The sequence below is a fragment of the Tripterygium wilfordii genome, chromosome 12, assembly GCF_013401445.1.
Source record: "Tripterygium wilfordii isolate XIE 37 chromosome 12, ASM1340144v1, whole genome shotgun sequence".
In the NCBI taxonomy this organism is placed as follows: Eukaryota; Viridiplantae; Streptophyta; class Magnoliopsida; order Celastrales; family Celastraceae; genus Tripterygium; species Tripterygium wilfordii.
Genome location: NC_052243.1, coordinates 12,376,748 through 12,392,393, shown reverse-complemented (window position 1 = coordinate 12,392,393; position 15,646 = coordinate 12,376,748). Strand labels below are relative to the sequence as shown.

The following is a 15,646-nucleotide window of genomic DNA, read 5'->3' as shown; positions in this document are numbered from 1 at the left end:
AACGTATAATAAAGGAGTATAATATCGGTTTTTATTATCGTTTTGGGAAAAAAAAATATTTCCGTCTTTGAATTTGCCATAAGTGATTAATCGTTATCTCATTGGTGTCAACTCATCGCTCCGTTTGGTAGACTATTTGAAAAGTACCATATGTGCTAGTATATATGATAATTTAAAATGTCGTATCAAGTGTTAATATATATGTTATTTAAAATGTTGTAACTGTTTGTTTCAATTCTTACTAATAACATTTTTATATTATTGTATATTTAAAATGATGTGACAAATTACATATACGTGCATTATGCAATTTATCATAAAACTTAAGCAATCAATTTTCAAATTTTACACATTTCAACATGAAAAATATTTTTAAAAATAAATTGTTACATATTTAAAATGTTAAACAAACTATCTTCTTCTGGCATTAAAAAATTGTCAAACAATTGAATTCTGAAAAAAAAAAAAAGTGTGGTATTGTTAGGATATATTTGGAATATTCTTTAAAAATGTGGTCTACTATAAGTATTTGAAGGCTAAAATCATGAAATGCTAAGAAAAGTCATTTTATGCTATTTCAAATGCTACTGCAAATGAGTCATTTGGTTACTTGATTGAAATGCCCTACTAAACAGAGCCTTATACACGTGAGTCAATTGACGAGTTTAACTATTATTGTGTACCAAGTCCATGCATGAAACCAATTCAGCCTATGCTAGAAAATACAATTCAAACACTAGAAATCAATTTTTTTTTTTTTAGATCAAAGGTCAGCATAATTTTATTTTTCTTGAGCAGTCATTATTAGTTCTTATGTCTAAAAAACGTGTTGGTTGTGTGAGAGGGATTGAACCTTAACTTGTTAGGTTTAAGACATATTCTTGGGTTTGGGTCTAATTGGCAATTGGTTCAATCTTCAAGTATCTTGAGTTGGTCTTTGGGTTACAAAAGAGGTTTCTTTGGGCTTGGGCTTTGGAGTTTTTAACAGACTTGGGGTTGGGAGATAGTTAATGGACTTCTATTTTCTGTGGGTTTAGGTGGGTTTTTCATTGTTTGGGTTAACTTTTAGGTTTCGTTAACCCATTACGTAGATAACGAGGTTGAGCCATTGAGGGCATTCCTGTTGGATATGGCTTTTTGTTCAACTAGCAACTAGGGCTGGACTTGAATTTTCTCCTCTTTCAGCGTCTGCAGGGTCTGCAGACTGGTGGTGCTCTGTCTCTACAGTCTACAGATGTTGGGCTGGCTGTGAAGACGACATTGATTTCTCTTGTTAAAACAAGGGTTGAGGACAATATGGTCAATAAAAAATATATTTTAAACAGTTTGTTCTCACTGGAATAAAGACCCGACTCAATATCTTAAGTTAGTCTTTGGGTTACAAAAGAGGTTTCTTTAGGTTAGGACTTTTGAGTATGTAACAGACTTGGGTTTGGGAGATAACTTGTAAAAATCCCTAAGCAATGTGATTCATAAGGAAAGACTCACTTATTATCCTTTAGCTAGGCATTTCCCTTGCGCCTAAGTACCAAAATGTGATGACCCAGAAAGAGCAAAACCGTGCGGACCCGATATATCCATGAAAACTGGAATAGAGTTAAGATTTTCAACAACAGCAGCACAAGAGAGAAGCCAATCTAAGATCTCTATCCTCCAAATTCCTGGTGCGAAACACAAGAGTTATTTCAACGTATCCTATCTCGTTATCACCAGAACCTTTGCCTTTCTCATTCAAAAGATCAACAAAAGTATCACCAAGCTCTATTCTCATCAATCTCACCGCAAACACGGTACAAACAAAATGAAGTAAGATGAGCCTCATGACACCTAATACAGGCGAAGAAGGAGCTAATACTTACTGTTGAAAATGTGTTAAAGGGATAAAAATCCCACATCGATTGTTGAGGGGCTTGGTGTCTAGTTTATAAGCTTGCCCAAGTCTTCAACCAATTGTCCAGCCTTTTCCAGGAAGGTGGGCTGGGAACTGCCACGGCCCAATGGGCTGAGATGGTGGGGAGGCTGGCTCTGGGTTGTGCCATCATGGGATTTTCTACATGGTATCGGAGCAGGTGTGCTCGTCCCCGATGAAAAAATCCACTCGTTGGGCCTTGGGCTTTGATACCCAGTCCACGAGTGCGGGGGAGTGTTAAAAAGGTGTTAAAGGGATAAAAATCCCACATCGATTGTTGAGGGGCTTGGTGTCTAGTTTATAAGCTTGCCCAAGTCTTCAACCAAATCCCACGATGGCACAACCCAGAGCCAGCCTCCCCACCATCTCAGCCCATTGGGCCGTGGCAGTTCCCAGCCCACCTTCCTGGAAAAGGCTGGACAATTGGTTGAAGACTTGGGCAAGCTTATAAACTAGACACCAAGCCCCTCAACAATCGATGTGGGATTTTTATCCCTTTAACACCTTTTCAACACTCCCCCGCACTCGTGGACTGGGTATCAAAGCCTAAGGCCCAACGAGTGGACTTTTTCATCGGGGACGAGCACACCTGCTCCGATACCATGTAGAAAATCCCACGATGGCACAACCCAGAGCCAGCCTCCCCACCATCTCAGCCCATTGGGCCGTGGCAGTTCCCAGCCCACCTTCCTGGAAAAGGCTGGACAATTGGTTGAAGACTTGGGCAAGCTTATAAACTAGACACCAAGCCCCTCAACAATCGATGTGGGATTTTTATCCCTTTAACACATTTTCAACACTTACCAGCTCTACGTGGGGGAACCTCCAAATTCAACTTCTGGGTTTTGCAAAAGGGTTTGAGAGAACCAGTCATATCATATCCGTTGGTCGAATTGTAGGGTGTTAACACCTTCTCCGCAGGCTCACTTATTCTTCGAATATGGGTTTTTTTTGCAAACTAGAACCTATTGGTTTTTACATGTCTAGGTCATTGCCTACGACATATTAAAAATCGATGATATTTTTGGGTGTCCAACACTCCAACCACATGAATGATAAGGAGATAGGGTTGGCAAAAAAAATTTGGTTCCAAGTTGATTTTGGGTTGGACAATAGCATGTGTTTATGAAATATTTACATATCCACACCTTAACCCGGATTGAAATTCGAAAATACTTAATTGATCAAATTTGGCTTGATTTAAATTCACACAATAATTTAATCAGGGTTAGGGTCTGAACAAAATTTATGTATTTAGACCAATAACTGGTTTTGGACAATGGAGTTGTTTACAATGTTCAAAATACAAACAAAAAATCCCATTTTTTTTGGTATTGGATGCGCTGTACCTCGGATGGGTGCTGGATAGGTGGCGACATTACAGAAATAATATTTAAAATGTTCAAATGAGTTAATGGTGTTACATGTAGTTGTAAATGAGGTGTCTTGTTAGCCAGCTCGAAAATTATATATATAATCACATTTTATTTTTCCTTACGGGAAAAAAGACAAAAATGTTAACACTTTATTCAACAAGTCATTGTGAAGATCGAGATATTTTACTTGTTTCTTCTTCTTGTATTATGTATACAATTTTTTCGTTTATTTTATTATTTTTTTTTAGTTTATAGGCATAGAAATTTTTTTTTGTTTCTTTTTTTTGTTTGTTTCATCGGCCACATTTGTTTTATACATCTTCATATATAACTTCGGCATTGATTTGAAATACTATATATATATATACATGCAATATGATACATATATTAGTTATCTTCACCACAATCTCTTGACTAATTTAGTTTCTTGGTTCTACAAGTTATGAGGCTATTTGCTGTTTCTTTGTTGGCATTTTTTGTTTTCACTAGTATTCAAGTTCTAGCTCTGAACTATGATCAACATGTAGTCACAGAAGAAAGAAAGATCAATAAGCCTGCAGTTTTGTCGACTAAAGAGGTAATTAAGAACAACTCAATCCTTGATTATTGATTATTTTGAAGTAATGTTGTATTTTGTTTTTGATAATTTGATGGGTATTAGTTGATTGAAAATTTGATTTTTCTTTTTCTCATGCAGAGCTTAGATGGGGAACTTGTTGATTTCGTTAACACAAAAAAACAAGAAGCTCTTGATCACCCTCTTTTGAAAGGCCACAAATTTCAGGTATTAAGAGAAGAAATGTAGCACCCGGCTCGACTGAGTTGGGCCACAAGCCTCTGCAGTGCAAGCTTGGTAATGCTGGGTGAGCTACCAAGTGACGATGAGAATAAGTCTTTTGTCCTAGATCACCCAGAGAAGGATGTGAAGTATAAAATATAATAGATCAAACTTTCAAATTAGTAATAAACTTTTTTCTGGGCTCAAACTATTATAGGCTGGTGCTAGACGTAGAAAGGCAAAGTCGTGCCGGTCAGCATGAGCTGACCCAAAACGGAAAAAGTGTTACTAGTGCGGAGGGATGAGTTGTTACGAGAAATATTGAAAATATTTGTTAGTTATTGATTGTCTACTTATTATAGGAGATGTTTTAAGAAAAGGTAGGATTTTTGTATTATAATTAATATTATTTCTTTGTTTGATTAACAGAGAGTGCCCATACGACGGAGCACAATTGATGATGATGTTATGAAAGTAAATTCAAGGTCTACCTTCAGAAACAAACAAGACTTCTCTTTCTATCGCAAACCACATTCAGATGGACAGACCGAGGTACTCCAAATCATATAGTAATTTATACATCAAATGAAATTAAGATCTATTAATTAAATACAATACTTTTATGCTGGTTATAGCATGCAATACAAGTTAAAATAATGTTTTTACTCCTATTTTTGAATCGATCATTCTAGCGTGCAGTGGCGCGTTATCATTCAACAATAAGCAGGATAGAAGGGGTAGAGGTGCGAATAAACCTATGGCAACCGTCAGTCGATATAGAGAAGGCGTATAGCAGCTCTCAAATTTGGATTGAATCAAACGTAAATGCAAATGGAAATGAAAATCGAAATGTGATTGAAGTCGGATGGCACGTGAGTGTTCCTCTTTTCCATCAAGAATTTCAATATATTTTTTTTTCTATTGATATAGTTGAAAATCAAAGTTACAAGTTGTCTTAATTATACTTAGGTCTTTCCCCGGCTTTATCATGATAACAAGACCAGATTTTTCATTCATTGGACCGTTGTAAGCTCATCCTTAATTTATATTCAATTTCTTGTATTTTGCTACAAATATTTCATTATATATTATCTATAATTAATTTAAAAATTACACATTATATTAACTTGTTCATATTTATATAGAACAATGGGCGTCAACAAAGGGGATGTTACAATTTAGATTGTCCAGGATTTCAACAAGATCATGGTGTAGATATGATAGGCAAAGCATTGGATCCAGTATCATCCTATGATGGTCCACAACATTATATTACAATTCAAGTTGTCCAGGTAATCAAAATATTTTTTTAAAAAAATTCATAAATTTTCTACCTTTTTGTTTTATTTAATTTTTAACTGAAAAACAAATGGAATTTGGTTTTTAAATCAGCATTTCAGGAGAGGAGCTTGGTATTTGATAGTGGATGACAGTCCGGTGGGTAATTGGCCAAGCAACATCTTTACTCACTTGGGAGACGTAGGCACAAATGTGTATTGGGGTGGCGAGACGTGGATCATGAATACCGGTAGCGGCGGTAGTAACGACGCCGACGACGAACACATATTAGCAGAGATGGGTTCTGGTAGATTCGCACAAGCGGGATATAGAAGGGCAAGTCATTTCTACAATCTAAAAGTCGCATTTCAGATTCCGAGCTTCTTTCCGGTTACGCCCGACTACTTGACCTACACCAACCCATGCTATAACATCACCGCTGAACACAACATTGGTGGAGAAGCTAATAATGATGGCTTCTTTTATGGAGGCCCAGGCGTGGGTCCATTGTGCACTGCTACTTGATCTCCCATCACTAATGTTAATTAATAAATGTAATCATTAACACAAAGCTAGCTTTTACATATGGTATTAACTTTGTCTTGAAATGAAGTTATAGAGTTTTGAAATAAATAAAGCTTTTTATCATGCATGCCCTACTACACTACTACTACTTGATCTCTCCTTACTAATATTATGAAGCCACCCCTGCAGCCACATCAACAAGATTTGCATTTTATTCAACAGAATTACCTATAATTATATATATATATTTTTTACAACACAAAAATACAATCTCCAAACCCCATATATCCCATGTCTATTATGATGAGATATATTGGAGTTGTCTTCAGGTCCCTGAAATTTAGTTCCTTCCTAAGGCCTACTGATTAAAGGATAATCTTCATTTGTTACAGAAGAATCTCCATACTCAAAAGCAACCACATCTTCTCACAATCTACCTTCCTCCATCAGCAGCTTCTTCTCTCTGAGAGAGTTGATAATTCAAATAAAGACTTCAGTGTTCAAATAGCAGTTTATCAAGCTTAAACCTAACTGATTTTAAACCAAGCTTAAAATCAATGTTTCCGTTCCCAACCTTGAAGTCCTGTGATTGAAGGAAGTCCTGATGGACGAGTCCTGGGGATTACTGTTGAGAACAGCCCACATATATCGTTAAAATGAAGATGTGGTGGATAGTCATATAAGCCCATGTGTTCTTTCTTGACCCAGATGTACTATCTAATGTCCCCTTTGATGGGTCAATATAAAAAATGAGTTCCAATGATTGGCATGGGATAGCTACCATTCCCCAATGGGCCTAGGCTTTATCTTGGGCTTTTAGTGATTCAAAAACTAGTTGAGGCCCATATCTTGGCTTTGTACTATTGGGCCCAACTGCTTCCCATTGAACAATCTCGATCGATTGTGCTTTTGTGATTCCCTTTGAATAAAAAATCCATTCCATCGCCCTCACAACCAAGGGAGTAGCCTCTTGACGCACGGCTTAGGTTTGTTATTATTGTAAGATGGGATTCTTGTTCTATGACCAGGAAACACCTTATCATCAGAACGTTCAATATCTTCAAGTCCAAAAACCCTTCCACCTTAGAGAATGAAACCCTGAAGTGAAATGTCCGTGCGTTACGACATCATCACGGTTTAGGAGAAATTATTGTGTGGACCGGACACACCACGTGACATGCTGATGTGGTGTGCCCTGGCTAATAAAATCATGACAAATAAGCATTCAGTGACAACTCATATGTGACCTGACAAATGAGAGATTTTCTAACAAACCCTTACAATTTGAAAATCAAAATAAAAAACTTAGTATTGTGTAGGTGGCGACATTTGAGAAAAAAATTTAAAATGTAGTCGTTTCAAATGTCCAAAAAGAAAAACAGAATATCGCATCTTTAATAATGGCCGATTCTTATATCTTGGATGGGTATAGGGGTCAGCATTTGGTTCGCGGGCTTAGGCCCGGCCCGAAACTAGACAGGGGCTCAGCTCATTTTTTGGGGCCAGGCCCAGCTCGAGCCCGAGCCCGACTGAAGCCCACACACACACAGAGAATATATATATATATATATATATATATATATACACACTATTGCAATGTATGTGTATATATATACATAATACATATATATTACACATATGCATATATATAATACATTTTCCACAAATAATATATATATAAATACTATATAGTCAAAAATTCGGGTCCGACCCGAGGCCCGGCCCAAAAGCCCTAGCCTTAAGGGGCCTGGGCCTCATTTTGAGAGCCAAGCCCACCCCGAAGCCCGATCCTCAAAGTAGGGTCTGGGCCGGGCCTCATATTTCCAGGCCGGCCCGATGCCGAGCCCTAGATGGGTATGTGGGCGGCGACATTCCAGAAAATTTTTTTTATTTAAAATGAGTTAATTGGTACCATATAAACTTAGCTGATTATGCACTTCATAATTTCAATCGCACATCCCAGCCAAAGTTAGAAATCATTGCCGCGACACCAACGAGAGTTGGCTTAGTTGGCAATCGGTTGAGTTAGGCATATGTGTGCCCAAAGTTCGATTCAAATCAATGAATTTTTAAAATGTGGTTGTTTAAAATGTTCAAAATGAGTCGATGGTGCCGTCTATATAGTTGTGAATGAGGTGTTTCTTGATAGCCAGCTTAAAGATTGTGAACATCGATATATTTATTTATTTTTTTGGTCTTGTATTTTGTCGATGAAACTATTTCATTGATGTATTTTTTGTCTATACTACATATAAAGAATTAAGAAAGCAAACATTGTGTTGCAAACTAATATATTCTTCTTCTTCTTTTTTCTTGGTTTCATCTGCCACATTTGTTTCATAGATCGTCATATATATCATCATTTTTCCTGGGTTGAAATACTATATATACAATATGATACATACATGTTTGTTATCTTCACCACAATCTCTTAACTAATTAATTACACAGACAAGGTTATGAGGCTCTTTGCTTTTTCTCTGATGGCAGTCTTCGTTTTCATTAATATTCAAGTTTTAGCTCTGAACAATGATCAAGAAGTAGTTACGGAAGAAGAAGAAAAGATCAATAAGCCTGCATTTTTGTTGACCAAAGAGGTAATTAAGGACAACATATGTCCTGGTTATTGTTTATTTTTATGTAATCTTGTATTTTTATTTTTGATAATTTGAATTGAAAACTTGAGCTTAGATGGGGGGAACTTGATCATCCTCTTTTTTTGAAAGCTCACAAAATTCAGGTATTAAGAGAAGAAGAGCTAGGCTCTTATGCGGATGTCTGTAATTTTAAAATTTATGGGTGTCAGTTATTTTATCAAAGCTGTGGGTACCGCTGGAACAAGGAAAATAAATTCTTAAATTTTTTGAGTGTCTTCCTATGCTTTTTTAACAATTATATAAGTACATAACATATTATATTTAACAGATGTAAGAGTCCGTCCCTTCGACTAGCTAGTAACTCTATCCATTTTGCGCCAACTCACACTGACCTGCACGTACGGCTTTGTCTTTCTATAAGCCTAGTACCAGTCCATATTAGTTTAAGCCTAGGAAAATCATTTGTTACTAGTTTGGAATTTTGACATATTATATTATTTATTTTAAATCTTATCTTGGGCTATGTGGGAAAGGATACTTAGCCCCATCGCCACTAAATAGCTCTCCCAACACTACTAAGTTTGACACTGTAGAGGCTTGTGGCTCCATTCACTCGAGTTGGGTGCTACAAGAGATGTAATAAGAGAAAGCAAAAAAAAATTTATGATTCGGAATCATGGGCTTTTGGCATATATAAATTCCAAACATTTAATCAAGCCCCTTTTTAAAACAATTGAACAAATCGCAAAATGCTAAACTTGAATTTTTCAAATATAAAAATTCATTCTCAACCAGCTCGATCCATCCTGATAGTTAAGAGAAAGTAAGATATTGAAAATGAAAGATAAGAGAGAAGATATAGCATATTTATGGTAATTAATTATAATAATATGGAGTAATTAATAATTATTTGTTTGTATGATTAACAGAGAGTGCCCATACGACCAAGCACAATTGATGATGATATTAGGGGAGAAAATTCAAGGTCTACATTCAAAAGCGAACAAGACTACTCTTTATATCGTAGGACACATTCAGATGGAAAATTTGAGGTACTCCAAATTATATTTTAATTTAGAGCTCGAATAAATTAAGATCTACTGATTAAATGATAGTTTTACACTCTTTATGCAATTTCATTTTTGTGTTTGTTTATCATCAACTTTGTACAAGCTGTAGTTATCGAGTACTTTTATTTTCTTAATTCACACCTAACTAAAATCAAGATTTATAATTTAGATAATATTCTTATTCCTATTTTTGACTCGACACTTCTAGCATGCAATAACGCATTATCGAGCAGAGAAAAAGATAGTTGGGGTACATGCACGTATAAACCTATGGCAACCGTTAGTGATCAATAGAAAGAAAGCGTATAGCAGCTCTCATATTTGGATTGTATCAAATGACAATCGTAATGTGATTGAAGCTGGATGGCATGTTAGTATTTCTCTCAATCTATCTATCGATCACAAATTTCAATTTATTTTCTTTATATCGGTAGAATTATTTGAAAATCAAACTGACAATTTGTTTTCAACTTAGGTCTTTCCTTCGTATTATCATGATAACAAAACAAGATTTTTCATTCGCTGGACCGTGGTAAGCTAGCTCATACTTGAACTTATAATCAAATTTGTCTTTCTTTATAAGTATTCCATTAGATACCATATATTGCAGTATATATATAACCATTTTAAAAATTACACATGAGATTAACTTGTTCAAAATATTATAGAGGGATGGGGAAGGCCAGTCAGGATGTTACAATTTGGATTGTCAAGGATTTAAAAAGAATGAGGATGTAGATAGGATAGGAAAATCATATGATGTGGTATCATCCTACGACGATATACAACATACTACTACTATTAAAGTTGTCAAGGTAAACAAAATTTTAGGAAAAAAAAAAAATTATTGAATTCTTTTTAACTGATCGAATAATTTTAATTAATTTCGTTTTTTAAATCTCTGCAGCATGCAAGTAGCGGAGATTGGTTGTTGGTAGTTGATGAGAGCGAGGTGGGTGTTTGGCCAAACCACATGTTTAGTGACCTGAGAAACGGAGCCGCAGGTGTGTATTGGGGTGGCGAGACCTGGATCATGAGTGATGGTGATGGTGGCGATGACGGCGAAGATACATCAGTAGTAGAAATGGGATCTGGTAGATTTGCGGAAGAGGGATACAAAAGAGCAAGTTATTTCGACAAACTAGAAGTCGCATTCGAGGGATTGAGCTTTATTCCAGTTAGGCCGAATAGCTGGGAATTGAAGAGCACTAGCCCATGCTATACCATCCGTGCTAAATATAACTCCGGCGGAGAAGCTGATAATGATGATGATAGAGGCTTCTTTTATGGAGGGCCGGGCGTGGGTCCATCATGCCCTACGACTTGAAAATGCATGCTTCTATATATTAATGCAATAACGCTTTCTATGGAGTGTTTTGATTAATAAGAAAAACAAACAATCACCTAGTTAATTGAAACTAGTCATGACATGATATATGATGATTAATGGCTTCAAGTATCTGATTGTGCACTTTGTAATTTAAGGTTTAGCCGCATCAACAAGATTTGCATTTTATTCCAGCAGAATTACCTATAAATATATAGTTTATACACTACAATCTCCAAACCCCATACCAACTCTATTAAGATGGGAATATTCTCTTTCCCAAGATATTTGACTTATTCACCCAACATGGGCTTAACCTATACAATTAACATAGGCCAAATACATATCAAAGGGATAAGATATATTATCCTATCTAATTAAAAGATAAGGATCAAAGGCTCACGACGAGGACTTTGATTTTTCTCTCTCTTTTTCGAAAATTTTAAGATTTTTTTTTATACATATAACAAAATATGAAAACTTGTATCATAACAGAATTTGCATAGACCTTTTTACTTGGTCTTTCTACATTAATTGAATTATGCTTACCTTTACATTCCGAGCCATAAAAGGAACTACCAGAACCCGTCCTTTGCGCTCCCGTGGAACCTAAGATCATTCTCCGCATCAGATTTCGAGCCCAATTCTTCATCTGCTCCAAAGCTTAATCCCCTTGGGGGATCCATTGAGCCTCTTCTTCTACTTCTATCAGCTACAAGACTAGATTTCCCGTTGGTGTGCACTGAAAGCTCTTCATCTGAATCAAAAATCCATTTCATCACCCTCGCAACCAACGGAAGTAGCCTTCCGACGCACAGGTTTGGGTGCCTTCTTGTAAGATGGGGTTTTCTTGTTCCATGACCAGGACCCGTCTTATTGTTAATAATAATATAATTTAAGATGTAGTTGTTTAAAATTTTCAAAAGGAAAGAATATCCCATTTTTTAACAATGGATTCGCTATACCTCAAATGGGTTGGTGGCGACATTCGAGAAAAAGAGTTAATTGAACTTTTGGTCTTTGAAAGATGATCATTGTTTCGATTTAGTCTCTCAGTTTCATATTGCTCCAATTTAGTTACCTAAAGTTCATATTTGTTTCAACTCCATCACTTAGACAGATTTCATCAATTTTGGTCAATCAAACATCTTACGTGGCGAGTTGACTGCTACAAATCCATCAAGTGTGACGACGTGGCATAACAGGACATGCTGACATGGCTAACGGCGTTGATTAGATTTATTAAAATTTGCTCTGAGTGATGAAGTTGAAACAACTCTGAATTATTTCAAGTGAATGAGTTGAAACAATCTAACATTGGGGGATTGAGTTGGAAAAACCATCATCTTTCAGTGGCTAAAAATTCAATTAACTCTTCCAGAAAGATATTTAAAACGTGTAGTTGTTAAAATGTTCAAAATGAGGTGTCATTTATGTTGCTGTTAATGAGATGTGTCTTGTTAGCCAGCTTTCAGCTTAAAATTTATCCAACAAATCATTGTGAACATCGAGATATTAATTTGTTTCTTGGCCCTATATTCTGGATGAAAAATTTTCATTTATTTATTTTTTGTCTATAGTGCATAAAAAAAACATACAATATTGTATTGCACCGTTGATTTATTCTTCTTCTTTTTTTTGTTTTATTGGCCACATTTTTTGTGTATAGTGCATAAAAAAAACATACATTGTATTGCACCTTTGATATATATATTTTTTATTGGCCACATTTGTTTCATAGATGACGTAGAATGGTCTGTGGAAAAATTCCTTGAGAAGTTGGAACGTGTTCGAAGGAAGTCAAATCGAAATCAGAATTGAAGTTGTTGTTTTTGGGAGTTAAAGATTCAGTTTCCAACTTTGACCGTCCATAACTTTTGATTCCCTCGTGTGTTTCCTTATTATAACATGTTTCCGAAGACTGATTTTGAAGACCTAAAGTTTGGAATTGGAAGGAGATCGAAAAGACATCTTTTTGGTGTCCAACGAAGTTAATTAACTTGATCTGGTACGGCAAGTTCAAGCCATCTCAACGTGCAATCGTCTCTGATTTCATCACCGCCGTTTCTTCCACCCATCCCACCACAACAAACCAACCCTCTGTTTCCACCTGGTGGAAAATCACTGACAAATACTACCACATCGCCAAGACTCCTAATTCTCTATCGTTTTCATTAGATAAACAAATTCTTTATGAAAACTACTCTCTGGGCAAATCCCTCACAACCCAGAAAATTGTGCAGATTGCATCAAAGGGATCGCATAAAGATGCTATCAATGTCGTTTTGACGGCATCGGGTGTAACTGTTGACGGGTTTTGCTCTAGCAGATGCGGGACACATGGATCGTCCATGGGCGGCTCTCAAGCCAAGAGATCTAAGTTTGCTTACATTTGGGTTGGGAACTCGGAGACTCAGTGTCCAGGCCAATGCACGTGGCCTTTTCACCAGCCCATTTACGGTCCACAAAGCCCACCACTGATTGCTCCAAATAATGATGTGGGCATGGAAGGTAATATATTTCCACAAATCATTTCGATGTGGGACTCTTAACAACTTCCGTTACCAAAAACCTAATATTTAAGTTAACAGGTAATATACTCCGAGAGGAAGTTCCAAATCATCAGTCAATAAATAAATTTCAGAAGACATAGCATTCTCTTCTCTGCGTAAACGTGATAACTGTAGCCATTTGCATCTACATAGTGTAATCATAAGTCAGTACAAGCTATAGTATTAGTATGACATGATCTTATACAACATCAATGCTATCAGAAAATATCATAAAGCAAAATGGCATGAATAAGGTATCCAAAGAAACGTCAAGCAGTGTGGCTGAGAAGAGAAGAACAGTAGGAACAAATTTATGCCATGGCTTGTATTTATCTTTCAATAACTCGCCTGCTGTCTCTATATTTTATGGGATACATATCCATATCCATATCGTATTCTTTTGACCTTCCACTTTGCTTATTTCCAAACCCTTCTCGCAAGGTTGCTTTGAAATTCTGGAAGTCACGCCTTCTGCCATTCATTTTCCCCCCAAATACATAGATCAACCTTTGACATGCAGGAGATCACACCTTTCTTCGTCTATATTTGTTGTGGCTGTGAATGAGGTGTCGTCTTGTTAGACAGCTTGAAGGTTTAACAAATCATTGTGAATATCGAGATATTTTATTTATTTCTTCTGTCTTGTATTTGTGGTTGGAATTTTTTTATTTTTTCTTTCTTCTTTTGTCTATAGTGCATAAAACAAAACCTTACATTGTGAATGGCTGATATATTCTCTCTTGTTTTCATTGTTTCGTCAGCCACATTTAATTTGTTTCATGCATCTTCATATGCAACTTTGGCTTGGTTTGAAACACTATATATATACATACAGTCTGATACATATTAGTTATCTTCACCACAATCTCTCAACTAATTAATTAGTTTCTTGGTTCTACAGATTATGAGGCAGCTCTTTGCTTTTTCTTTCTTGGCATTCTTTGTTTTCATTAGCATACATGTTTCAGCTCTAAACTATGATCAACGAGTAGTTGCAGAAGAAAAGAAGATCAACAAGCCTGCAGTTTTGTCGAATGAAGAGGTAATTAAGGACAACTTGATCTTTCTCTTTTGAAAATTCAGGTATCACTACAAGAAATAAGATCTATAGCAACGAATTTTTAACGGCGATTTTACATGTGTAGTTCTTTTTTATTTAGCGGCAGTTTAATCCGACGGTTTTAAAAACCACCGTTCAATTAGGATTGAATATTGTAAGTTTTCTTTTCCACCATGTCCTTTTTGTTACCCACTTACCCTTGTGTCAAAACTTCCACAATAGTCTCTCTCTCTTCCACCTTCCCCTTTCTTTCTCTCTCGCTCTACACGAATTTACTCTCACTCCAGTCATGAACCATCAAACCTTTGTTTGCTTGCAACACACCCTCAATGGCGATGCTCAGAGGCAAACTCAAGCTTTGAGAACCCAACCGTGCCTTCCCAGATAGATGTACATAACATATTGTAGCAGATGTATTAACAGAAGGTAAGATTTTTCTTTACATGCGGAATCATGGGTTTTTGGCCTATGTAAATGTTGGAACACACCCAATGCATAAGTCTCACATTTAAAAAAAAGAGAAAAGGGTATGTATGTGATTTTATATACACGTGGATGAACCCAAATTCATGAGATATAGCTATATCTTTTGTGTTAAGATGGGTCACCATGCACATATATCCAAAAGTCCATTTTAAGCCTCATGTAAATCCAATTTTTTAACATGGTATCGGAGCGAGGTTGCCGGGTATGTTTGAGGCCCGTTTAAAAAAGAAACTTGAGGCCTCCCACCTTTGAGCACACGACCATGACAAGTGTATCACCACATTTGAGCACGCAAAAGATGAGCACCCGACCATAACAAGTGTATCACCATCTTTGAACACGCAAAGGGTCGTGACAAGTGGATATGCACCTCTGAGTAGGTGTTCGATGTGATAAGTGGGAAGGAGATTTAAGAGACTTGTGTGTGCGGGGAGTATTGGCGCACACCCAAGTCATAAGTCCTACATTGAAAAAAGAAGGGTATGTGTGTGACTTTATAAAATGTTCATGGACCCAAACTCATGAGCTATAGCTTTTGAGTTAAGATGGACCCCATCTACAAGTGTCTAAAAGTCCATTTTAAGCCCATGTAATGTGGGCTTACCGCAATCCAATTTCTTAACAATAAATCTCAACCATTTAAATCGACCCACTTTCTTTACATAATCTAACAAGCCGTAAATTATTA

At 36.4% G+C, this 15,646-nt stretch overlaps 2 protein-coding genes across 2 annotated transcripts; both read left to right on the top strand.

The window, feature by feature from the left end:
* Window positions 1-3,423: 3,423 nt before the first annotated feature.
* LOC120010584 lies at window positions 3,424-5,278 on the top strand. The gene is made up of 6 exons (XM_038861363.1): window positions 3,424-3,494; window positions 3,775-3,862; window positions 3,983-4,069; window positions 4,493-4,615; window positions 4,756-4,935; window positions 5,246-5,278. The coding sequence occupies exons 1-6, from the start codon at window positions 3,424-3,426 to the stop codon at window positions 5,276-5,278; spliced, it is 582 nt and encodes a 193-aa protein (XP_038717291.1).
* A 2,438-nt stretch (window positions 5,279-7,716) lies between these two features.
* On the top strand, window positions 7,717-10,860 carry LOC120010582. The gene is made up of 6 exons (XM_038861362.1): window positions 7,717-7,720; window positions 8,357-8,463; window positions 9,393-9,515; window positions 9,742-9,903; window positions 10,202-10,348; window positions 10,441-10,860. The coding sequence occupies exons 1-6, from the start codon at window positions 7,717-7,719 to the stop codon at window positions 10,858-10,860; spliced, it is 963 nt and encodes a 320-aa protein (XP_038717290.1).
* Window positions 10,861-15,646: the final 4,786 nt, after the last annotated feature.

What these genes read in the sequence shown, in the direction of transcription:
- LOC120010582 (XM_038861362.1), top strand. An exon ending in ATTCAGATGGAAAATTTGAG is followed by an intron (nt 9,516 to 9,741) that starts GTACTCCAAATT and finishes CGACACTTCTAG; the next exon opens with CATGCAATAACGCATTATCG. An exon ending in TGATTGAAGCTGGATGGCAT is followed by an intron (nt 9,904 to 10,201) that starts GTTAGTATTTCT and finishes AAAATATTATAG; the next exon opens with AGGGATGGGGAAGGCCAGTC.
- LOC120010584 (XM_038861363.1), top strand. Translation starts at nt 3,424, where the DNA reads ATGTTAACACTTTATTCAACAAGTCATTGTGAAGATCGAGATATTTTA. An exon ending in GTTTCTTCTTCTTGTATTAT is followed by an intron (nt 3,495 to 3,774) that starts GTATACAATTTT and finishes TGTTTTCACTAG; the next exon opens with TATTCAAGTTCTAGCTCTGA. An exon ending in TGAAAGGCCACAAATTTCAG is followed by an intron (nt 4,070 to 4,492) that starts GTATTAAGAGAA and finishes TTTGATTAACAG; the next exon opens with AGAGTGCCCATACGACGGAG.